This window comes from Sinocyclocheilus rhinocerous, unplaced genomic scaffold, assembly GCF_001515625.1.
Source record: "Sinocyclocheilus rhinocerous isolate Xijiao unplaced genomic scaffold, SAMN03320098_v1.1 scaffold273, whole genome shotgun sequence".
NCBI lineage: Eukaryota > Metazoa > Chordata > Actinopteri > Cypriniformes > Cyprinidae > Sinocyclocheilus > Sinocyclocheilus rhinocerous.
In genome coordinates, this window is record NW_015656360.1 from 188753 (window position 1) to 213474 (window position 24722).

The window sequence follows — 24722 nt, forward strand, 5'->3', positions numbered from 1 at the left end:
ATGCAATTAAGTCATCATGACCCAACATTATGACTCCACAATTGCTTATTCAGCTAAACTGCGCACAATAACACCGAAGGAACCACTACGCTGGCGTAAACTGGGCTGTTCACTACTGGCTGGTAAAAGGTCATTTGTAACTGAAAAATTACCATTGTGAATATTTCAGGAAGAGAGCCCTGGGACACAGGGAAATGAGATGTCACTGTAATGTGACAGTGGCGGGTGTGACTAAGAGGCCATGCTTGCTCTCAAATTGGAGAGTAAAGCACCAGAGATCTGAGAGCATTAGCTTTGTCCTGAACAATCACCAAAAGGACCTGGCCTCTGGGCAGCCTAATTTGTGACATGAGGTGAACCTGAAAATTCAGAAATAACTGCAGTGAGTTCATGGTGGCATAAGGGTTATTCAATCAGGAAACAGTTTAGAGAATCCAGTGACAAAACTGATCACTCTCCACAAGAGGAACTATGAGGTTTGAACTATGTGGAGTGGATAATTTAGGTAGGTGATACATTTTTTAAACATTTTAGATGACGATTTACCAAATAAGTAAATAGACAGACAAGAAATACTCATTTAAGTTATTTTTATTATTATTATTTTAATTATTTACTTGTATTACCTCCAGAACTTATATTAGCTTAAAGCTTCTGCTAAAATATAGTCCATTACAACAAAAAAGCGGGACGAATAACACAACAATATTAATATATATTGTTGAGGTTTTATGTTTACCATATACACTTCTGTTCAAATTTGACAGTAAAGACTTTTACATTTAACATTACCAAAAAAACTGTTCTTTTGAACTTTCTATTCATCAAAGAAATGATGTAAAAATGTAAAAAAAAAAAAAAAAAATTTCCACGGAAATAAAGAGATACTTTATTTGTATGGTTTTGTAATATCTGTCACTGAAGACTGGAGTAATGATGCTGAAAATTCAGATTTGCCATCACAGGAATAAATTACACTTTAAAATATATTAAAATACAACAATTATTTTAAATTCTAATGATATTTCACAATATTACTATTTTTATTGTATTTTTAAACAAATGCAGCCTTGGTGAGAATAAGAGACTTTTTTTCTTAAGAAATATTAAAAAATCTTATTGACCCCCAAACCTTTACGCTGTAGTGAATATTAAAATAATACTGAAACCCTTAAAGTGCAATTTTTACCCACAGCAAAAAGTCACTAAATTGCTCCAATTAGCTAGTCTTAACTTGCATTAGTATGCAAAGAGAGAGGTCACAGAGTAATATGAGAGAAATGAAAGAAGAACTAGTATATTGTCAAAACAGCCATTAAATGTACCATTTAGAAGTTATTATAACAAAACATTGACTGGTCAATGCCATTTTGACCAATGACAATTAAGTATTTGTATAATAAAAGGACAGAATACATGGGTGATGTTCTAATGACTTGCTGTTAGGTTTCTCTGTACTTGATTAGCAACAAAAATAGAAGGAGGGTAGAAGAAGTCATTATCTTTTCTGTTGTGATATGGGGCGACAGCGTAAAATATATGGGTTGGAACAGAGACTATCACAGTGTGCAGAACAAAAGAAAGCACACTCACTCTGTCACTGTCTTTGAGGATTTCTCCCTTTTGAAGGCCAGCTGGTACTTGAGGCTTTCTACCTCCTTCTTCATCTGGGGCAAGTCCATCTCATCCATGACTGCGGCTTGATGTGGAAGTGATCAAATTAAACCTAAACAAAAAGATTGAAACAAGAAAGATTGTTTTTGCACATTGTGTCCCAAAACAAATGCTCATACTTAAATTGCTTTTACATGACTCAGTGATTCTTTCAACAGCCATCCTAAGAAGTTTTAGACAGGTGAATTGTGCTGGCTCAAAATTTAAATGTATTTTTATTGTGATGTAGCTTGAACAGCTGATTTTGCATCAGTCGATGAGGATTGTAATTAAAAATCTTGCCAAACCAGCACCTCACAGTATTTGTATGTACAGTAATAATGATTTGTGAATGTGATTTGCATGCCCATGCTGAACAGTTTGCATATGTTCCATGATATGAAAATAAACAATGAAACCACTTTTTGTAATGTTTATTCAGTTGCTTTGACTATATATATATATATATATATATCCCAAAACAAATGCTCATACTTAAATTGCTTTTACATGACTCAGTGATTCTTTCAACAGCCATCCTAAGAAGTTTTAGACAGGTGAATTGTGCTGGCTCAAAATGTAAATGTATTTTTATTGTGATGTAGCTTGAACAGCTGATTTTGCATCAGTCGATGAGGATTGTAATTAAAAATCTTGCCAAACCAGCACCTCACAGTATTTGTATGTACAGTAATAATGATTTGTGAATGTGATTTGCATGCCCATGCTGAACAGTTTGCATATGTTCCATGATATGAAAATAAACAATGAAACCACTTTTTGTAATGTTTATTCAGTTGCTTTGACTATATATATATATATATATATATATATATTTGAATCTTTTTTTTATTATTTTTTTATTATTTTGCATTTGATTCATTAATTTAATTAAAGTCTTATTGACTGTCTTATTGTTTACAACAATTGAAAAAGTGAAAATGTGTGGTTATTAACTGTTTCTACCTCATGTATCCCTTAAGAATGTTTTTATTGGTCTAGTCTAAGGTTATAAGGCTAATTCAGTCATGCTACATTTTTATTTTTGACTTGGAAAAACAAGCTAAATAGATGTCACCAATCACATTTTAGACTTCCTCACAAGACATTTCTACAGTGAACATTCTGTTTTTTTCCCCTCCCTATTTTGTTCTGGGATGTACTGCATGCATAAATTTAGCTTTCAAATAAAAGATTTCAGATGCTTGGCTAATGCTTCCTCCTCTCTGAGCAGGAGTTAAGGGGGATCAGAGTTTGAGTCTTGAGAGTTTTGAGTGTTGAGAGGAGTCCAGCATTAGGGCATGTGTGAGCCAGAGAGCAGAGACAGTTCAGCATGCAGGTGTTCTGCTGCCTGTCTACATCCGTCCCATAAAGGCTTTTAAGTGCTTCCAAGCAACACCAGCCAGACACTGGAGCCTCGCACTCTAAAAGCTCTGATTTCACTATCTGAGACTAAACACACTCAGAGCAGCTGCATGGGAGATTGTGCTGTTTTTCCAATCAAACGTGATGTTCAGAAATGGTTAGGGGACAAAGATGTTTCACAAGCTGTATAAATAAATGTACTGCTCTAACGTCTCACTTCTTTCAAACCATCCATAAATACTTCATGCGTATGGAGATATTCAAGAAATACTTTTTAAATGTGAAATTGTGTGCCAATATAATGAAATAAGAAATCGGTTGTTGCTAAAAGGTAAATACACTGATTTCAGTGCTTCACTGAGGCCCTAAACAAATATATAATTAATAGTGTCCCAGAATATACAGCAGTTTGCCACAAGCCATAAACATCTTTTTTCCACTCACCCATTAGATATGAACCAAATATTATTGATGCAACAAATATTTGATTAAATGAATGGATGATACTATTCAGGTTTATGTTTTTGGTTTGTTCATAATATTATGTGTACAAAAGGACAGTGTGACATATTAGATGGAGGACCAGGACAAACTTCCCAAAACCAAGTTCTTCATGTAGGTCGTTCAATGATGTAGGTCATCACCACATTGCATCCAAATAGGGAGGCTAAATTTCAGTTTGATAAAAAAAAAAAAAGATTTCAAAATTTAATTACTAAACAAAAGCACATTTATAATAGTACGTGTGTGTTGTGTCCTAACTGATATGCTGGTGTAGAAAGAACTAAAGAAGAGAAATGAGAAATCAAATCTGTCAATAAATGTGATAGCACAATTTCTGTAGCTACATGATCATCTGATTAAGACTAGCATGACTTGCTGTATCTCAGTTACCTCCAATGGGTATATTTTGGTTTCCCAGAGCAGATAAAACTATTAAGAAGCTGCTGAGGCTGAATTGCAGGCTTCTTAATTTCCTCCTTCCTCTGTAAATATAGGCTACATTTAAATAACTCAATGATTGTATTAATCAAAAATGAGGGACGGATAAAAGCAGGACGCTGGAAATCGAAGTTTTATGTAAAACCGGCATAATCGCTGGCAGCCACGGCAGCGATGAATGAAGGGAGTGGTAAAAAACAGTATGAAAATAGAAGAAGAAAAAAAAAGAATGCATGGGTATCAATAACTAACATTTCACGCTAACATCATAAGTTATGTCAACTGTCATCAAGAGACAATCACGGAAAAGATGAGATGGATATGAATTCACATTTGTGCCGCTTACCTCGGTGATGTATCTTTGGGTAACGGTAATACCCGAAGCCCGTCTTTGGTGCAGACTGTTCTTATCTATGGGAAATGTCCTCAGATCAATCAAAACACATACGCCTGTGTCTAATTGACGAAAAACGATGGACGACTGTGTATCCGATGTAGCCAGCCAAAGGACTAGACAGGGAGACTAAAGATAGGCTGGCAAGCTCCAGCAGCAGCGCCAGAGACAGCTGAAACGATGCTGAAGAAGTTGAGCTGATGGCAGTGGTTACAGCCTAGTAAAGTGCTGCTCAGCCGCTGCTGGGCCAATGTGTAGAGGAGGTGCTGGCGCAAATCTGCCTGGGAGGGGGGAATCAGAGGGCGGTTATATGCCGTTGAAGTCGAAATGCCTCTCCTAATGTTGTAGACAAAAGGACGGTCGACGTCCCGATGCCTATTCGCTAGAATTGTCAGGGTCAGTGTTTAGATTTTCCATATGCTTCTACTCTCCTGGTACGTTTAGACCACTTTGCCCTAATATGGAAAACCTGAGCTCCAACTTGAGATTATGGTTTTTTGTTTTTAAAAGAAAACGTTTAATTATTTAGTCGTGCCATTCATTTATTCATTATATAGATCATTGGAGTGATATACAAACAGTGAACCTTTACACTAAATATGAACGCTGTTGGAACGCCACTTATTAAACACATTTAAAGTTACTCTTTGTTTAAAAAAAAAAAATGTTTAAACATGTTATTAATGAGTGTGTGCAAATCTTCCAAACCATTTCTTTATCCAACTACACATTAATAAGCCTGTAATAGAACGCTGCGGTGATGTAGCTTATTTTTGTAGGCCAACACGGAAGTTAGCATCACCCTGGTTCCCTTGACAAAAACCCAATTGGATTTTTTCATTGGCTTTTGGATGTTTGGACAAGTTAAACACAACTTTTATGAAGTTTGATGCTGAAATAAAATCAGCAGAAGTAAAAAGTTAAATGCAGGCTATAAACAAACTACACCAAGGTTACATGACTTCATCGTCACCATTACTTATAAACAAATAGGGTTACTTCAAAAAAAACATATAGGGTTATAACTGATCCCCGATAGCACACATACATCACAGAGACGTCTTTGACGTCTGCATACATCTGCAATACGTCTATAGGACGTTTCCTATCAGATGTCAAACAGACGTTTTGAAAATGTCTTTAAGATATTTATGATTTAGAATGTATGTAAAACTGACATCTTAAAGACGTCTATCAGATGTTTGTACACAGCAGATACTTTCCAGATGATGCGATCTTTAGCAGACATCTTGCAGATGAACGTGTGCTATCATCAGGGATATATAGTATGTCATAGAATAAAACGTGAAAATATCTTGATCTTCGGTAAACCATAGATCTTATTTAACCAAACACCCACTGACTAGGATGATGAAACTGGAAGTGGTTTTCTGCATTTAGGCCTACAAAAATATGTCATCCCTACAGCACTCTATGAGTATTCTTATTGTAGAGCTGTCTACGAATTTTGTGTGATATTGCATATAGGCTATATGTCATTTGCCCATGCGTCTCATGTCATATTCGTACACACAAGAAAAGTAGCTCTGGCTGTGAACAACGTGAAGCTGAAATTTGTTATGGATCATTCAAAATGGCAAACCTCTAGGAAATCACCGGTTTTAAAAACAAAACAAAATTTTTTTATTTTATTTGCCCATTTGCTCTGATAAGATGTCCTGTATCCATGTGTACACTGGTGCCTCCAACCTCATTTATCCATGGAGAAGAGCAGAGCCAAAACTAAAATAATGTTCTTCTGTAAAACACATGCAGTTTTATATTTTTTAACTGCTACATGGCCAAAAGTTACATAGTTACATGATTGAGACTGTTTTTTAATTCTGTTCATTTATGCAAAACATAAACATAACAAATTTGAGCTGTAGTTTGTATTAATTATATTACAAATGCTCTTGCACACAATTTGACATAATAAGCCTGAAAGCACTGACAACAGTATTCCATAAAGGGAGAAACGGCTGTAAACTGCTCACAGGGAGATTTAAAGGTTTGCCTGTTGGCTGATACAAGGGCATCTGTCATATGCTCATCTCAGAACAGCACTCATGTCAGTCTTCTGTGATATCTCACCCAAGAGCAACATCAGGAGGTGTAAGATGAGGAGAGGTGCCTGCAGGGGCAGCAGATCAGATGAGCCCCCTTTTGTTGGACCACCATCACCAATGCATTTTTGGCTAATGCTAAAAGAAACAAGGGATGTCTTGTTGAAAGACAGACAAAAACATTAACCAATGGCTGTTTCATAAAAGCATGTGGCAAGAAAAAAAATCATCACCGAATCCATCTAATATGAAAAATTCTTATCTAATTAACTAAACAATATTGGGTCGATAATGCGAAGATGGAGAAGAAGTGGCTGCCACCAACCAAAGTAAACCACAGCTAAAATACTGATAAATATAATTTATTCCTATATGCTAAATATAGGCTTGATAAGGTTAATGGTCACTAGATTCTATACGCACAATTCTGAATGGATTAAACATATTCTGAGAGTTGATTGCAAACCTCCATTATCTGTATCAGATCACAGTAGAACACCAAACTCATTATCATTTATGTACTTGATCAAGCTATGACAAGTGATTCTTAATTTTTTTAAAGTATTTTTTTATCCAAACTGACTGCTTTTAAAGTGTATTCAATAAAATGACAATACATTAACCAGTTTGAATTTGCTTTTTCGGATATTTGTGTTTCACAAACAGAAACAGACTAATGGCCACTGACCAGTTTTACCTTCAGCCATCTACTTCCTTTAGCACATTCTATTTTTATTGCATGCATCATTTATTGCATGGGCATATGGGAAGAATGAGCTCTGCTCTGAATACGCTTAAATGGATCCTGAATGAAGAACTTCCTGCAATGGCTTGCCAATGGGGTCAAGCTTTTGATGGGTGCGCTGGTTATTGTTTGGCTTAACAGTGCAAAGAGTATCTTAAGTGGCAGGTAGGACAACAGTTCATAGAGGCTGTGATGCTTCACCAAAGAGAATTTAAACAGATACCCTTTAATAGCCTGGGACCGCATTCTGAAGATAAAGACACGTCACATGTGTCCTAAATTGATGGGTGTCCATGAGAAACTGCCATTAGTGCTGTAACACAAAGAGCAAATGCAAGGCGCCGTAAACTACTCTAAAGGAAGTTGCAGCTGAAAAGAATCAAGACCGTAGCAGTCAAAGACATGTTATATTCACAACATTTCTGCATTTATTTTGGCCTTAAGTGGTTTACCTGGCTCTGAGAACAGCATAATGGAGCATCTCCAGCCAGGTGAATGCAGGTCAAATCATTCATCTCTGCACAAAAGTACATGGCAGTAACAATGCCAAAATATCATTATCATTTTATACATTTCAATGGATACAATTATAAGAATTAGAACATTTTATTATGTACTACATATTCCTAAAATACTACAATACAACAGGTGACAGAAACATTTACAGTGTTTACAGCACACAAAGAAATATTTCCAAAATATTTCACTGAAATATCTAACTACATGGCAGAATTTAAAGGAACAAGATGTTAATTGATGGGCTGGTGTTGTGTGGATTACTTGTGGATTATTGTGATGCTTTTATCAGCTGTTTGGACTCATTCTGACGGCACCCATTCACTGCAGAGGAACCATTGGTGAACAAGAGATGTAACGAAGAAACAAACTCATCTACATCTTGGATGGCCTAGCCTAAGTAAATGTTTTATTTTTTGGTGAATTGTTCCTTTAATCAACATCTAGAGACAACATCATAAATTAGGTGGCATCATAAGAGGTGGCAAACAAGGTATAATTGTCTAAATGATAGTGATAGACCTATATTCGCTTTACTGATCTGCTGAGTGAATGTGAATTACAGTTTAATTCATGTCCAGACAAGGATCTGAGCAAACAGCACCCTCTTCCGTTTAACTAATTAACTCAATATGGTAGACCCAGAATTAAAATGTAAACAGAAATGTAGGTACAGAATAGACTGACAAACATTCAAGAATATGCAGCCGTACACAAAAGCAGAATTGTGAAAACATAACTAAAATATATACTAACAAAAAGCGTAACGTGACATTAGATACATGCATGTTGTTCGTGAACGAATCTTTTAAGTATATGTATGAATCAGTGTTTTGAACAAACCTTTCAAGGGAACGAGTCGTTCTCGTTCACTTCCATGCACTGGCTCATTTTTTCCTTGGAGCCTCTACTTGTGCTTGCCTTGTTTTTTTTTGTTGTTTTTTTTCAATGATTTAAAGACATGCAGAGAGAAGAGTGAATTTTTTATTAGACTTGTTGAACGACTCAGTGTTGAATCAGTTTCGCGAATCGAATCCAACACAAAAGATTCTTTCAGTCACATAACTGGACAGCTGATTTGGTGGTTGCCTAGCAACATAAAAAACCGCAGCGCACTGCTCTTTTTTAAAGAGTGGTGCGCCTCGCGTTTTCAGACCTAAAAAACGCGTTCGGTGTGATCGGGGCCTAACGGTGCAACCTGCAGGATTCAAAAGATTCGACTCACAAAGATTAATCAAAATCCCTACCACTAATGTAAACATTTGACGTTTAAACTCTTAAACTGACTTGAAAAATACCCAGTAAAAATCATGATCCAACCATATTGGTCTCATCATCTTGAATATTCAATAATCCACCTCGGCCGATTCCAGGAACTTGTTGCGTCAATTCCCGACAATGAAGCGTATTTGCTGTTCCGCACTACATTTCCCACAATCCTCTGGAATGTGCGTCTGGGTGTGTGAGAAAAAGATTAAAATTGGACCATCTGCAGACTTTGATTTGGTATCAATGGTGAGAACCTACTTTGTTTGGCTAAATAGACATGCGAGACGTATCTTATGTCTTTTGTAGCTAAGCTAGAGGTCTATCTTACTACATTTCGTAAAGCTAAATATGGTGTTTTATTAAAGCTGTTCGACAAACCAACTTCGTCAGCTAGCCAACACAGCTAGCCAGCTCACTTCACGCACGCGAATCACTAACGTTAGCACATCATCAAACGAATCTGCTTGTTTGTCTTTTAGCGTGTTTTGCTGTTGTGTTATCATGAAATCATGCTGCTGTTAACATGTTATGCGTTTTATTTCCGTTTTATCTGGTGCTTACAAGACAATGTCCCCATTTTTAGCAATCACCCGCTAACAAAATCTTGGCTGTCTCAAAACATAGTGAGCTGCGTACTTTAACAGCATTGTTGTCTATAATTGGTGCGTTTGAACATTTTGAATCTCACCAATTGTGAGACATAAAGAGAGCAAAATCACTGATCTTGTGTCTGTTGTGATTTCTGTGTTGCTAACATACAGCTCCGTCAATGTTAAACGCTATGATTTGTTTTGACGCTCTGTCGGGAAGTGTGTCTGCTTTTCTTTACAGCTGATATTCTTTAAATATATAATGAAAGAGTTTGTATATCAACAGCGCTTTTCGTGAAGGGTTAGTTGACGCAAAAAAAAAAAAAGTGTCCATTCACATTTTTTCCCTCAAGATTTTAGGTTTTATTTGAAAAGAATATAAAAATTAAAATATCTTCTGGAGCAGGTCACCATGTTAACACAACCATATATGTTATATGTCTTGTGTGTGTGTGTGTGTGTGTGTGTGTGTATATACACAGTGGTGTGAAAAAGTGTTGGCCCCCTTCCTGATTTCTTATTTTTTTGCATGTTTGTCACACTTTAATGTTTCATATCCTCAAACAAATTTAAATATTAGTAAAAGATAACACAAGTGAACACAACCAACAGTTTTTAAATGAAGGTTTTTATTATTAAGGGAAAACAAAATCCAAAACTACATGACCCTGTGTGAAGAAGTGTTTGCCCCCCTCTTAAAACTGCGGTTTATCACACCTGAGTTCAATTTCTCTAGCCACACCCAGGCCTGATTACTGCCACACCTGTTCGCAATCAAGAAATCTCTTAATATATATATATATATATATATATATATATAGATAGATAGATAGCTTATGTTTGAAATAGGATTTTTTAAACATTTTTATTTAATCTACAGGCTGCAGCAGATATTTTCTACAGGGCTTTGCTGTATTATGAGCTGTAGTAAACCATCAGACTTCGATCGTTTCTCAGGAGGATCTGTGGCAGGTGCCACTATCACTGTACCCTCACCTGACATCAGCAACCAGGTAAGACCGAATGGATATTTATTTACATTATTACAAGTTATGTGAAGACTTCAGTAGCAGAAATTCTCATTGTTTTCTTATTTCATACTCTTCTGTATGCAGACCAAAATGGAAGCTAGTTTTGGATCCACGTTTCCAGCAGTCCCTCAAGTAGCAAAAGGTCAGTATTATCTGTTGGGCTACTTAGAGTCAGATTAGAATCTGAAAAATTGTCATTAAAAACTAAAATATGACACATAAATTGCATTATAAGTGGTCCTTAAAGCTGTATTATAATGCATGATACAGCTGTTTTAAAATTCCTAAAAAACAAAAAAAAATTATCTAATGAACATTTAATACTTACATTTTGAGTGTTGTACCTCTATGAAAACCACTATGAAAGAAATTGCTGGTGTTGAAAATGACCTGGATTAGCATTGATTGTACAGAAATCCATGTGACTGTTTGCCTAGCAACAAGGTTCAATCAGTCGCTTGTAACTCTGCTCTTTCATTTCAGCGGAAACTAATTACAAACAGCACCGTAGAACCCCTTCATCCTCCAGCACTCTGACCTACTCCCCTCGTGACGACGATGATGGCATGGTAATCACAACGCCATCCTAGGGCTGGACGATATGGCCAAAACTGATATCACGATATATTTCTTAATTTCGGTCGATACGATATAATTCCGATATCGATATGAACACTATTTATCTGAAATAGAAATCTTTTGTAACATTATAAATGCCTTTATCATCACTTTTGATCAATTTTAAGCATCCTTGCTAAATAAAAGTATTAATTTCTATCATTTCATCTGTTGGGCTACTTAGAGTCAGATTAGAATCTGAAAAATTGTCATTAAAAACTAAAATATGACACATAAATTGCATTATAAGTGGTCCTTAAAGCTGTATTATAATGCATGATACAGCTGTTTTAAAATTCCTAAAAAACAAAAAAAAATTATCTAATGAACATTTAATACTTACATTTTGAGTGTTGTACCTCTATGAAAACCACTATGAAAGAAATTGCTGGTGTTGAAAATGACCTGGATTAGCATTGATTGTACAGAAATCCATGTGACTGTTTGCCTAGCAACAAGGTTCAATCAGTCGCTTGTAACTCTGCTCTTTCATTTCAGCGGAAACTAATTACAAACAGCACCGTAGAACCCCTTCATCCTCCAGCACTCTGACCTACTCCCCTCGTGACGACGATGATGGCATGGTAATCACAACGCCATCCTAGGGCTGGACGATATGGCCAAAACTGATATCACGATATATTTCTTAATTTCGGTCGATACGATATAATTCCGATATCGATATGAACACTATAGCAGAAGAGAATTCTTTTAAAAAACTACAAAAAAAAACATTAAAAATCTTACTGTTAAAAAACTTTAGACTGGTAGTGTCGGCTGATTATTCTTATAGATTGAAACAAATGTGCTTCAGCCAGAAAAAAGGGTATGAAAAGTGCTCCGATTCGCTGCAGAAAACAAAAAAAATTGAACAACAGCAAAAACTGGAAATGTTGCTGGAGATGGGCTTATTTAAAATGAAAACTCATTCTCTGCCAGCAGGAGGCGCTTTTAGAGTGATAAAACTAGCGGTTTCTCCAGTAATGGCTGTAATCAAAGCAGCTCCGCTCATGAACGCTTCTTTATCAGATCAAATGAAAATGCCATCGAAACTTTTCTGAAGACAGTCAATTCCCTTCAGAGATACATTCATATAAAACACCCGCGCCGTGTTATGATTTTGAAACGTGCAGTGCTCATGTTTATTCAACGAAGTCAAACGGCACAAATAAATCAATGTAGGGGAAACACTGGTAATGTATATCGAAATATCGGAAATGTGTTTAAAAATCATATCACCGTTATTGAATTTTTTTTTAGCGCGATACATATTGATATTGAATTATTGTCCAGCCCTACGCCATCCTTTTTCAAAACAGCCAATCACATTTACATATTGAGGAATGGAAATCAAACACCTCACAATTTTGTCGTTGACGTACATAATAGCAAGCTTTTGGACCAGCTTATTTGCTTTTTAGGCTGTTCTTAGTTTTAAATAAATGCATCTGATAAATTGTTCTGCTGTTTCTGGTTTTCTGATAGTTTTTAGCACTGACTGTTTATGAGAGAGTGGCGAAGAATACTGTTTTTTTTTTTTTCACACACAGCCACAGCATGAATACGGTACTTTCCTTAGACATAGACTGTATTGTAGCTGTTAATGCCTGGCTAGATGCAAAATTGGTTTATGGTAATTCAGATATTTACAATCAGTTTTGTTTTTCACCAAATTTAAGTGAATCTGAAGACTGTTATCAGAAGGTGTTTTCCTTTAGTCGATCATTTTGGACATTCACAGGAAAGCCCAGATATGAGATAAGCTGAGGTAGTTTAATCTGAATTTTTTTTTAAAAGTTGTTAGTTTGTTGAGCAGGAAAAGTTTTACTACTTTTGATTTTGTTGCTTTCCTGATTCAGTGTGTCTGATTCAATGACTTTTGGTAATGCTCAGGGGAGTATCCCAGATAGCAAAATTACTTACTCACATAAACCCAGAACGCTTGGTTGATTAACCTAAGCCTTTCTTAATTGTGGTATCAGTTCAGAAACGCAGCTGTGAGGAAGTTCAGTCAACTTAGAGGACGTTCATGGAGACCACACACTAGAGCTGCATCCAAATTTACACTAAATAGCAGCATTCCATATATCATCTTTCTTCTTCTTTTGCAATTTACATTCACACCTACTGGCCAATTGTGCAATTTGTTTTAATCTTTAATCTTGAAAAGCCTTTTTTTGTATTTTACTATAGAAAAGAATTATATAAAAACCTGTTGCAAAAAAAAAAAACGCTTGTGGAAGGAAAACAATGGTGTGTGAGATAAACATTGTTAAACATTAAACATTGTTTTATGTTATTATTAGTGCTTTAAAATTAAAACAACATAACTGTCTAATATAATATTGTGTGAAATCTGTCATTGAAGCTACATCAGTGCACTGAACACTTCTGAGGTAAATTAACCCTGAAACATAAACTGCTCCGGAGAAGCTTACAGAATACGTTGCTGTGTCTGCTTGCGTATCCTGAAAATTACCCAAGTTTTTAAAGGTTGAGGTTATCTGTTTACTTGTACGTTAACTTACATGGGTACGTCACATAACTTTCTTTCTGGAATACCCCCAGATGTCATTTTAATAACCTTTAAAAAAAAGTGTTTAGATGCTAACTGTCTCTGTCCCTGCAGCCACCCATTAGTACCCCTCGTCGCTCAGACTCTGCCATCTCGGTTCGCTCTCTGCACTCCGAGTCCAACATGTCGCTGCGCTCCACCTTTTCTCTCCACGAGGAAGAGGAAGACACAGTGAGTGTCAGCAGTCTTCTGTTTCCTTTTCACATGTTGATCTAGTATAGTGACGCAAAAGACTGACAGACCTACACATGTGCCCAGCACGAGATTGACTTTCTCTCTCTCTCTCTCTCTCTCTCACCCTTCCTCTCTTTTACTTCCCAGGAGCCACAGGTGTTTGCGGAGCAGCCCTCAGTTAAGCTTTGTTGCCAGCTGTGCTGCAGCGTGTTCAAGGACCCCGTCATCACCACCTGCGGAGTGAGTCAGCCAGCCGTCCCCTCACCTCTCCCTCAGGATAGGGCTGTCTGTCGTGATCTGTTTCCAGGCCATGTATTGATTTCCTGTCAGCTTGGGCCGTGAACAGCACACCTCATTGACCTGTTTCCTACAGCACTGTCAGGCTGTTGAACACCACAGTACAAGTGTCTGTTGAGAGATGAATTACACTTAAAATAGCTGAGTAGATGAAAATGAAATTTCAGTTCTTATTCACTCTCACTGTGCTCTCTTTTCCCTTCCTTTGTCACCTTAGCACACATTCTGCAGGCGATGTGCCTTGACCTCAGGTAAGGATAGCATTTTTACTCTAAGCATTTGTCTTGCTTTCACCTTTCCCATGTTGAACATTGCTGCCAGTAGTGAGGAAGCACTATTTGTACTAAGTTCTTTTTGTATGCTGTTGTGCAATTATGGTTACAAACTCTCTCTACACTTCATTGGCCAAAAAAGAGAAAACTTAAAATAAACATGAATTTGACTGATAGCATTATTCTTTTTTCAAAGGTTCTATAGGTATCGCAATAATGTTATTGTGATTTTTTTTTTTGACCACAATAATTATGTAGTGAAAATTTAATATCGTCTGATATCTGATATAGATCTGATATCTTCTAAAGAAAACATTGTCATTCTCAAATTTCATCTGAGTGGAAAACTAACCATCCAGAATATGTTAAGGATTCCTAGATAGATTTTATATTAAATCAAAATGAAAATATGATAATCTTAATCTGTCTTGAAGTTTTTTTTTTTGTGAGGTTAATAATTTTATAGTCACTGAGACAAAAATATAAAGCGCAAAACACCTTTATGGGGTGTACAGTATAGATTTTTGTAAAAAGAAAAATTAGCAGAAGGATGCAGCATAAAATGCGAAAGAATGTGAAGCAATCTGAATACTTTCTGAAATTTGTTTGAATATTTATTAACATTTTCTAAATTCACTCAGCCTTAGCAGGAGTGGCTTAAAGTTAATTTTGGACCAAGTGCAGGTCTCTAGCTCAGTTCCTCTTTCATTTCCTCTCCATGCTAACTCTTTCATTTCATGCTGTTGGTTTGAGCGATGTTTTCGACATACAGTAGTATTTTTGTTTTGCCAATAACCTGTGTTTCTACAGAGAAATGCCCCGTGGACAATTCCAAGCTCACAGTGGTCGTGAATAACATAGCGGTGGCCGAGCAAATCGGAGAGCTTTTCATTCACTGCAAGTACGGCTGTCGGCCAGCTGCCTCGGGCAAACCCAGTGCCTTTGAGGTTGACCCACTTGGCTGTCCTTTCACCATCAAGCTTATCACCAGGAAGTGAGTACACGGGTTCATTGGCTTTCACAATATCAGCGTTTAATTTCTATTGTTGCGACATAGTCATGAGTCATGCAAAGGGAGTGTAATGACTTTGGATTGTGTGTGGCAGAGATCATGAAGTAAGCTGTGACTACAGACCTGTTCGCTGTCCCAACAACCCCAACTGCCCTCCATTGCTCACCATGAACCTGGAGGCCCATCTGAAAGAGTGTGAACACATTAAGTGCCCTCACTCTAAATATGGGTATGGACGTTTGGAAATCTAACAATCTTTCCTTCAGTTGCATAGATAATGAAATAAAACAGCCTTGAATTTCTCTCTGCTGACTTTTCTCCAGTTGCACCTTTATCGGGAATCAGGACACGTATGAGACGCACCTGGAGGTGTGTAAGTTCGAGGGGCTGAAGGAGTTTCTCCAGCAGACGGATGACAGATTCCATGAGATGCAGGTGACACTGGCGCAGAAGGACCAGGACATCTCGTTCCTGCGCTCCATGTTGGGCAAACTCTCTGAGAAACTAGACCAGCTGGAGAAGAACTTGGAACTTAAGTTCGGTGAGGAAACTAACTCTTAACTGCTTACTGTTTTTAGGCCAAAATATGCATGAATGTTGATTTTGTTGGGGTTTTCTTGTGCTAATATGGCAGATGTGCTGGATGAGAACCAGAGTAAGCTCAGTGAAGATCTGATGGAGTTCAGACGAGATGCTTCCATGCTGAATGTTTGTCTATTTTTACTCTGGTTTCCACCAAATTAAGATGTACAATTGTGGTGTTTCAGTATTAAGAGCTTTCTAACCCACCCCTCTTTTTGCAGGATGAACTGTCTCACATCAATGCCAGACTCAATATGGGTATACTGGGCTGTGAGTGTCTCTTCCTCGTTTATGCTCCTAATTTCTGTGAGGATAATGAAAAATGTCATTGTCTGACTGTATGAAATGTTTTGCAGCCTACGACCCCCAGCAGATCTTCAAATGCAAGGGTACTTTTGTGGGCCACCAGGGTCCGGTGTGGTGTTTGTGTGTCTATTCTACCGGTGATCTTCTCTTTAGTGGGTCATCAGATAAGTCCATCAAGGTAATTTCACCTGCCATTAGTTTTCTGTTCCTTTGGTTTATGTGCATCCCTCTTCATCTAGATAAATTCCCTGTACTTCTGTGCTCCACATAGGTTTGGGACACATGCACCACATATAAGTGCCAGAAAACCCTTGAGGGCCATGATGGAATAGTGTTGGCATTGTGCATTCAGGGGTAAGCATTTTGAGGGTTTTGAATTCAGACATGTATATTTAAACAATTAAAAATATGTAAATAATGTATTGTTAATTGTTATAAATATTAACAATGTTACAAATAAATGTTTAGGTATTCAAGAAGTGTTGTTTTGTATTTATTTTTAATTTTGCGTTTATTAATAAATTACGAAAAATTAAGTCGAAAAGGGAAATTGAAAAAATGTATATAATAAAATTAAAAAATTTACAATTGAAGGAATTGTGAAAGTAAAATGGGTTGCAAATGTCATTTCATTTTGGACAGGAGGTCTTATATTTTTTTCTCCTTTTTGTTGCAGGAACAAGCTTTACAGTGGCTCAGCTGACTGCACCATTATTGTGAGTGTTTTTGAAATACATTTATAAGAGTAATCAAACTGTTCATGACATGGTACAAATATTGCAGATATGTGCTTGCTCTCCCTCAGGTTTGGGATATCCAGACCCTGCAGAAAGTGAACACTATCCGGGCACATGACAACCCAGTGTGCACTCTGGTGTCCTCACACAACATGCTATTCAGTGGCTCTCTCAAAGCCATTAAGGTCAGTGGCGTCTGTTGAAGAGAAGATGTACGTGTCTGCAGACACAAACCCAATCAAGCAGCTAATATTGAGCTTTATTCTGCCCCATTTGCTGATGTGCACATTAGCTGTATTCGGTTTTCTTAAAGTGATGTGGAGAATGCGATCGGTGCTCCAGCAGAGAAGAAAAAAGCACAGACTTAAGTTACTGAGGCACGAGTGGAGCAGAATTAGATCCACTTGGCTCTGAGAGCCTGTCTGAAGAGCACATGCTGAGCTCGTATCACCATGGTGATGTGTGGGAGGAATGAGGGAGTGGAGGCTTAAAAGTAGAATGATCTCATCTTTCTGGGACTTTCCTGTTTACCAATTCTGAATGTTCCTCAAGTGATTGAACATCTTTCTCTCTCTCCCTCTGTAGGTGTGGGATATTGTGGGCACGGAGCTGAAGCTAAAGAAGGAACTAACTGGCTTGAATCACTGGGTTCGAGCTCTGGTTGCTTCTCAGAATCATCTGTACAGTGGATCTTATCAAACCATAAAGGTTAGAAGTGTTAAACTTTGATCTGCTTCAGGAACGCCCAGATTTCATCATAAAGGACCATATGCATAGAGATTAATTAAATGGTCAGCTTTCACATCCAGTCATGCTCATAAGTTTACATATCCCTTTTCTCATGAGTTTACGTACTCCTTGCATAGTCCTTAAGATGTAGGGTTGTGACAGTGAGGACATTTTTCCACCGGTTAATTGACATGCGACGGGTGGGTGGACGGACGTGGGGCTGGGATGTGGGAGTAGTTCATTGGAGTTTTCCCTCTTTTCCTTGCTTTCCTTCACTTTGAAATAGCTTCTAAATGCCCGTGTGCATTTTACTTTAATTTTCAAATTAGTGACAGTTCGGCGTCAATTGCTTGAATGGACAACAACAAAACAGTACAAAACAGATCAACTCACTTATATTAAACATAGACCTTTTATTAAAGGGGTCATGTGACGTTGCTAAAAAGAACATTATTTTGTGTATTTGGTGTAATGAAATGTTTATGCGGTTTAAGGTTCAAAAAACACATATTTTTCACATACTGTACATTATTGTTTCTCCTCTATGCCCCGCCTTTCTGAAATGTGTCAATTCTTACAAAGCTCATCGTTCTGACTAATAATATAAAAGCAATGGTTATAATACTTTTTGTATACATTTTAATTCCTTTGTTTAACGGTTCTATTGGATTATTAGACTTCTATCTGTATTAGACAGAACTGTTAACGACAACGGCGAACAAGAGGGAGAATGTGAGCACTGTGTGCCCAGGCGCAGAAATACTTATCGGCTGATGCCGATATTTGAAAAATGCCAAATACCGGCCTATATATAGGCCTTGGCGATATATCGGTCGACCACTAGCTGTGAGTCAGCATCATAGACTGTGGTCAGCATGCGCGCCGAAGGGGAAACGGGAACTGAATTCACCCGAACAATGGCATTGTTGGCTACTCTCCCAAGAAACAGTCCTCATCCTCCGTAAAATGCGCTGCACACATCTGAATATTTGGTTTGAACTGTTCTGGAACAGTGTTGTAAATAAAACTTAACAACTTAGTCGGGTCCTCTTTTGGAAGGCTAAACAAAGTATTTTCGCTTTCACAATGAAACACACAGTGTCTCCACGACAAGGCAGTGGCGGCGGCGGCAGCAACAATACTACAGCGAGAATAAAAGTTACTCCTTACTTTGCGTGAACATTTGGGCAAATTTGAAGATTTGCAAATCTTCCCACACAGTGACGTAGACATGTGGGGGCGTGTTTAAACGAGGCGTTTTAGGAGGGCGTGGACGAGTCTTAACTTTTATAAAGAATATCTCTTTGGGTTTGAGACTTTAGTCTTTGCAACTTTAGGGATCTTATCTATTCACGAACAGCTTGTAACACTCCAAAGAGAAAGGAACACTTTTTAAATCACATCATATGACCCCTTTTATTAACAAAGCAAATAAAAATGCACCATAATATAGGCCTAATATAAAATAACAAATAACTTACACAATGTTTAAATATAAAAAAAAAAACGAAAATTACCAAACACTGTGGAACCAAATAAATAAGAAACATAGAACGTTTATTAGCAAAACGTATAAGAAAGCTTGGAGGCACGGCATACACTTTGATGTAAAATAAAATAAATTACACAAAGTTTAAATAGAATAAAAATCAGCTAAAACTGTGGAACCAAATAAATAAGAAACAAATGTTAAAAAAACTTCCAAAATAACCTGATAAAGGGCAAAAGTCTACAAGCTTTTCAAAATCCAAAATATCACCAAACGGGCACTTTTGCATTTCGTTTCTAAACTAAATCCTCCGCCATTGTCTTGTCTTTCTCCTCACTCTTCTTGTCAGTCAGCTCGACTCACTCTCCTCACGTGATAAATGAAATCTGACTCCTGCTGCTGATCTGTGATGCAACCGTCATTTGGCACGCTGCATTGAGAGGTGGTCTTGAGAAGTCTGTTCTCTAACTGAACTAAATGATTTTTATTACTATTAAAATATAAATGACAGTGGGGGGGCTGTGGCGCGGTGGGCAAGTGACGTAACCGGTGTTGCGACTTATCACCGATAACACCGTCAACACCGACTATCACAGCAAGCCTATTAAGATGTATAACATAATGTATCTTATATATATATATATATATATATATATATATATATAGAGAAGTGTTCAGATGCAAAAGCCTCTTAAATACCACCTGAAATTTTCATCTAAAATGAGCATTTTTATCAGGCTCCTGTGTTTAGGTTCAGTAATTTCATTTTAATTGCAGTGAAAAGGTTATTAGTTATTGAAATGCCTTATTTTCAAAAACGTCACTTTAGTCAATTCATTGGTGATTTATAATTGATTTATGATCATCTTTGCTGCAAAACCAGCTAAGTCCACCTCTTTGGACAAGACATAGTAAAGAGATGCAAAATCACTTAATGAAATAAAGAAATAAGAATTATTTAAATTTTATTTTTTGGGTGACTTATCCCTTTAATGTTTTTTATTAATATGGAAATAATGAAATTATTATTATTTTTTTAAATGAAATTATACTATAAATAGGAAACAAAAACTGCCAGTAGATGGTGGTAAATGTATTAAGTCATTAATTCTTTCAAATAGACAATATATTGTGTCTAAAATATAACACGATATTAATTTCTTATTTACTGAATTGCTTTATAAAATCAGTATCACATTTTTTGCACTTATGCTATTCGGGACAAAACATATACTATGTGCTGAGAGCATTGACTCAGTATCATTATCTCATTTTTGATGGTGGTTTAGCGGGTTTTGCATCTGAAGTCTTCATATAATCCATTTTTGTGACCGGATTCCCAATTTTGTTAAATTCTGTGACATTCCGCATTATGCAGAAAATTCCATTTTTATTCTGTGATTTTTGTCCTCGTTTCTAAAGGGCCCTGTTTATATATATTTCTGTAGCAGTAACATTAGAATTTCAGATTTGAAGCTGTTCTCATGCGTTTGTTTACTGTTCAGTCTAACTGTTAAAAAAAAGAGAGAGCATTTCTCTGAGTTGTTTGTAAAACCGGATAAGACAGACAAACCAAAGCTGCTTGTTGTCTCAAGTTGTCTAATTAAGACTCCAGAGATCTCAGACAGGAAGCTGAGTGCTACAAATGCTCACAAAGAACAAATAAAAATACAAATGCTCCACTGCTATAGAGTGCAACAGTGACCATTGCTTTTTCAGCAGACTGTTATGGAATTATATTTCCCATTCATTGCTTCCGTAGTGTTTTAAAAAAAATTAATAAAGAGTTTAAGCAATGAACCAAACAAACTGACTCTGAGATGAAGCACAACTTTATAACCTTTAATTTGAACAAAATGTAGTTTTTGAGAAATGGAGGGAATAAACAAGGTAAAAAAAACAGTGTGGCAATTGGAAATGAGCTACACAGCCGACAAAGCACTGCGAAAAATTTATTGTACAGTATTAACTATTGACATATAGTCATTGATCATAAGTATATTTTAAATATATTGCTGAATATTGAAATATATCCAAATATTCAAGTTGTTTTAGATTGAGTGTAGGGAGACTGACTCAATTTATAACATTCACGTTCCACTGAGTGTGGGGGTTGTTGCGGAGCTTTTTTTGCACTTTTCTCGTTTTCATGGTAACAGTGACCTCTCTAATTGGTTAATCCAAGGAGAATCTCTCTACAGGATTATGTGTAGTTTTTAACCAGTAATTTGGCTATTGATTTTTATTTATTTACATATTTATTTTTAATATAGACACATTCTTTTAATGTCTCATGCAGAACTTGGATTATAAGGTGCATACTATCTAGTGTCAATAAATGAAATGGATCTTTGTGAAATGGTCTGTATGCTATTTCCCCTCAGATCTGGGACATCCGTTCTCTGGAGTGTGTCCATGTGCTCCAGACCTCTGGAGGCAGTGTGTACTCCATTGCAGTCACCAATCACCATATAGTTTGTGGCACCTATGAGAACCTCATTCATGTAAGTAGTATTAATCTCTACGCCCTGCAGAGCTTTACATACAAGGGTAATGGTCATGGAAAATGTCAGGACATTATTAAAATTGTGATTTCTCCTCTTTGAATAAGGTTTGGGACATTGAGTCCAAAGAGCAGGTGCGGACGCTGACGGGCCATGTGGGCACAGTGTATGCCCTTGCCGTCATCTCAACCCCCGATCAGACCAAAGTGTTCAGTGCCTCCTATGATCGCTCTCTCAGGGTAAACACAAGGCTTGGGTTTGGGGTGTGAAATGTGGGGATTTGTGCCAGCTCTTTTGTGTATTAATTGTTGTACCTGTGTAGGTGTGGAGCATGGACAACATGATCTGCACCCAGACTCTGTTGCGGCACCAGGGCAGCGTAACGGCGCTCGCTGTGTCCAGAGGAAGACTCTTCTCTGGAGCTGTAGACAGCACCGTAAAGGTCAGAGATTCTTACAATGAGTTTGGGGAGTCTGCTTTGAAACTCTAGCTTTCCAAGATAATTTTTGGGCTAATTTGTTTTGTACTTTAAATTGTGTACACAACTGTTAAAAAATGTGGGGGTCTGTAAGACTTCTATAATGTTTTTGAAAGAAGTCTCTTAATGCTCACCAAATCTGCATTTATTTTCTATTTTAATATATTTTTCAAAATATAATTCATTCCTGTGATGGTAAAGCTGAATGTTCAGCAGTCATTACTCCAGTCTTCAGTGTCACATGATCCTTCAGAAATCATTCTAATATGCTGATTTGCTGCTCAAGAAACATTTCTTATTATTATCAATGTTGAAAACAGTTGTGCTGCTTAATATTCTTTGAATAGAAAGTTCAAAAGAACATTTATTTAAAACAAGAAACTTTAAAAATGTCACATTTGACTAGTTTAATGCATGCTTGCTGAATAAAAGTATTATTACTTTATTTTGCTGACCCTAAACTAGGGCTGCACGATAAATCGCATGCGATATTTAACGCGCATGTTGTCAGAAAGCCGGTTCTGTAATCAGCGGTAAATCTCCATCACGTGCGTGCTTTCACATTGAGCAGCATTAACTACACAGAGCCGTTGTTCACTGACGAGCTGCGCAAAACCACGTTCATATTCGCGCGATTTTTTGCGCAGCTTGTCATATATTAAATTAAATTATTTAAATAACTGAAAAGATACTTTAAAAATGAAACTAAAACTGCCAGCAGGTGGTTTTGCGCAGCTCGTCAGTGAACAACGGCTCTGTGTAGTTAATGCTGCTCAATGTGAAAGCACGCACGTGATGGAGATTTACCGCTGATTACAGAACCGGCTTTCTGACAAGATGCGCATTAAATATCGCATGCGATTTATCGTGCAGCCCTACCCTAAACCTATTATTATTAAAAATGATATATTTACAAAAAATTAATTAGGATTGGATTGTTCCATCAGTGTAGCTGTATGTGCAGACAGTCACATTAAAAACATCTATGTAACATTGTCACACTGTACCATTACTCAATGTAAAGCCTGTACTATTTTGAAAGCAGCTAAACAATACTGTGTACACCATTCCTTGAACCCTTTTCTACTGGAATCAGATCTTTCAATGTATATGGGCTCTAACAAGTTATTCTGTTTTCTTTCCTCAGGTGTGGACGTGCTAAATGTGACCGCTAATCATTAGTAGTTGTCAACATGTTGAGTAATACGTCACAAATCTCTTGCAACTCTGTGGACTCGGGCATCTGTCCCGTGTGAATTTTGCAGTAAACTGTTGGACAAACACGCCTTGCTTTGTGCGCTGGATGGATGTTGCTTGTTTCCACTTAGCGGACACCTCTTGACAGCAAACAGAATCTCCAAACCTTCACTGTATTTTATATACACAAGATAATTTCCTATAGAAGTATGATTTAGATTTGGCAAGACTTCAACTCTACAAATGAAGCTGAATCCAGTCTAAGGTCATGTTCCCTGCAGACCATGGAAAAGTTGGTGGCCTGTTGAACTTTGACCTTCATGAATTGCAGTCTCATGACTGAGTGAGTGCCTAAGCTTCAGTCTGACGCCAGTGGAGATGCATGGAGCGACCATCATCCCAGGGCTGAATGAAGACCTACACTACACCAACTTGGGCCTGAAACAGCAGAGCATTGTTTTGGACAACACCGTGCCCATGCTTTTATCTCAGATTTGACAGTGCCAACTGAGCGTCCAGAACTGCTCAGATATTTTCTAACTGCCTGTTGACCGATGTGAAAACCTTTGTATGACGGTATAATGGCCTACTCATCCATCATGCTTTTGTGTAAATAATGCTATGGTTCCTTACCAAAAGTGCAACTTCTTCATGCATGGTTCCATGTTTGCCATGGAAGTCAGATTTTGCCCATGCAAATCTAGTAAGACTTTTATAATGTAATTCATGCTAGTTACTAAATCATTTTGAACAGAATAACAGTAATTCTGATTAGTCTGATGAGTGTAAAGCACTTAATTCATTATCACTGAGCATCCTAGCATAACTTTTAAGAAGTAATGAGGTCAATGGAGTGGAAGGAAACACTGTTGCATTAATGTAAAGTTGAGTTCCCCTCTCAGCTTTAAGTGAAAATTCACCCAAAAATGAATAATCTTTTACTCTGTCATCCCAAACCTGTATGACTCTATTTCTTCTGTGGAACATATTTTGAGAAATGTTTTATGTCCGTACAATGGAAGTCAGTGGTAACTAAAATTGTTTGGTTACCAACATTCTTCAAAACCTATTTTATGTTAAGGTTTTGAACATGAGGGTCGGTAAATTTATAGAATTTTCATTTTTGGGTGAACTGTACCTTTACCCTGAAGTGTACTATAGTCGATGCTAATCTGAGACAA

The 24722-nt window shown here is 37.1% G+C and overlaps 2 protein-coding genes across 3 annotated transcripts in view; one reads left to right on the forward strand and one right to left on the reverse strand.

Moving 5' to 3' along the window:
* The window catches only part of LOC107719977 (guanine nucleotide-binding protein G(I)/G(S)/G(O) subunit gamma-13-like), a 9150-nt gene extending 4411 nt beyond the window's left edge, over positions 1 to 4739 (reverse strand). Inside the window, exons 1-2 of the mRNA XM_016527533.1 lie at positions 4307 to 4739; positions 1594 to 1726 (exon numbers count right to left, since the gene is read on the reverse strand). Of these exons, the coding sequence (XP_016383019.1) occupies positions 1594 to 1691 (98 nt within the window). The 5' untranslated portion in view covers positions 1692 to 1726; positions 4307 to 4739. The remainder of the gene's footprint in view (positions 1 to 1593; positions 1727 to 4306) is intronic.
* Positions 4740 to 9082: 4343 nt separating this feature from the next.
* On the forward strand, positions 9083 to 24516 carry traf7 (TNF receptor-associated factor 7). 2 transcript variants are annotated; one of them, XM_016527534.1, is made up of 21 exons: positions 9083 to 9196; positions 10421 to 10553; positions 10656 to 10713; positions 11055 to 11140; positions 13819 to 13935; positions 14086 to 14178; positions 14453 to 14486; positions 15318 to 15501; positions 15614 to 15748; positions 15843 to 16060; positions 16154 to 16227; positions 16323 to 16371; positions 16458 to 16585; positions 16679 to 16761; positions 17084 to 17123; positions 17213 to 17329; positions 17730 to 17852; positions 21747 to 21866; positions 21974 to 22105; positions 22189 to 22308; positions 23492 to 24516. In XM_016527534.1, exons 2-21 carry the CDS (start codon positions 10458 to 10460, stop codon positions 23504 to 23506), a joined length of 2022 nt encoding a protein of 673 aa, XP_016383020.1. In that variant the 5' UTR covers positions 9083 to 9196; positions 10421 to 10457; the 3' UTR covers positions 23507 to 24516. The 2 variants fall into 2 exon arrangements, with proteins under 2 accessions (XP_016383020.1, XP_016383021.1); XM_016527535.1 differs by lacking the exons at positions 9083 to 9196; positions 10421 to 10553; positions 10656 to 10713; positions 11055 to 11140 and adding an exon at positions 11581 to 11773.
* The last annotated feature ends 206 nt before the right edge of the window (positions 24517 to 24722 follow it).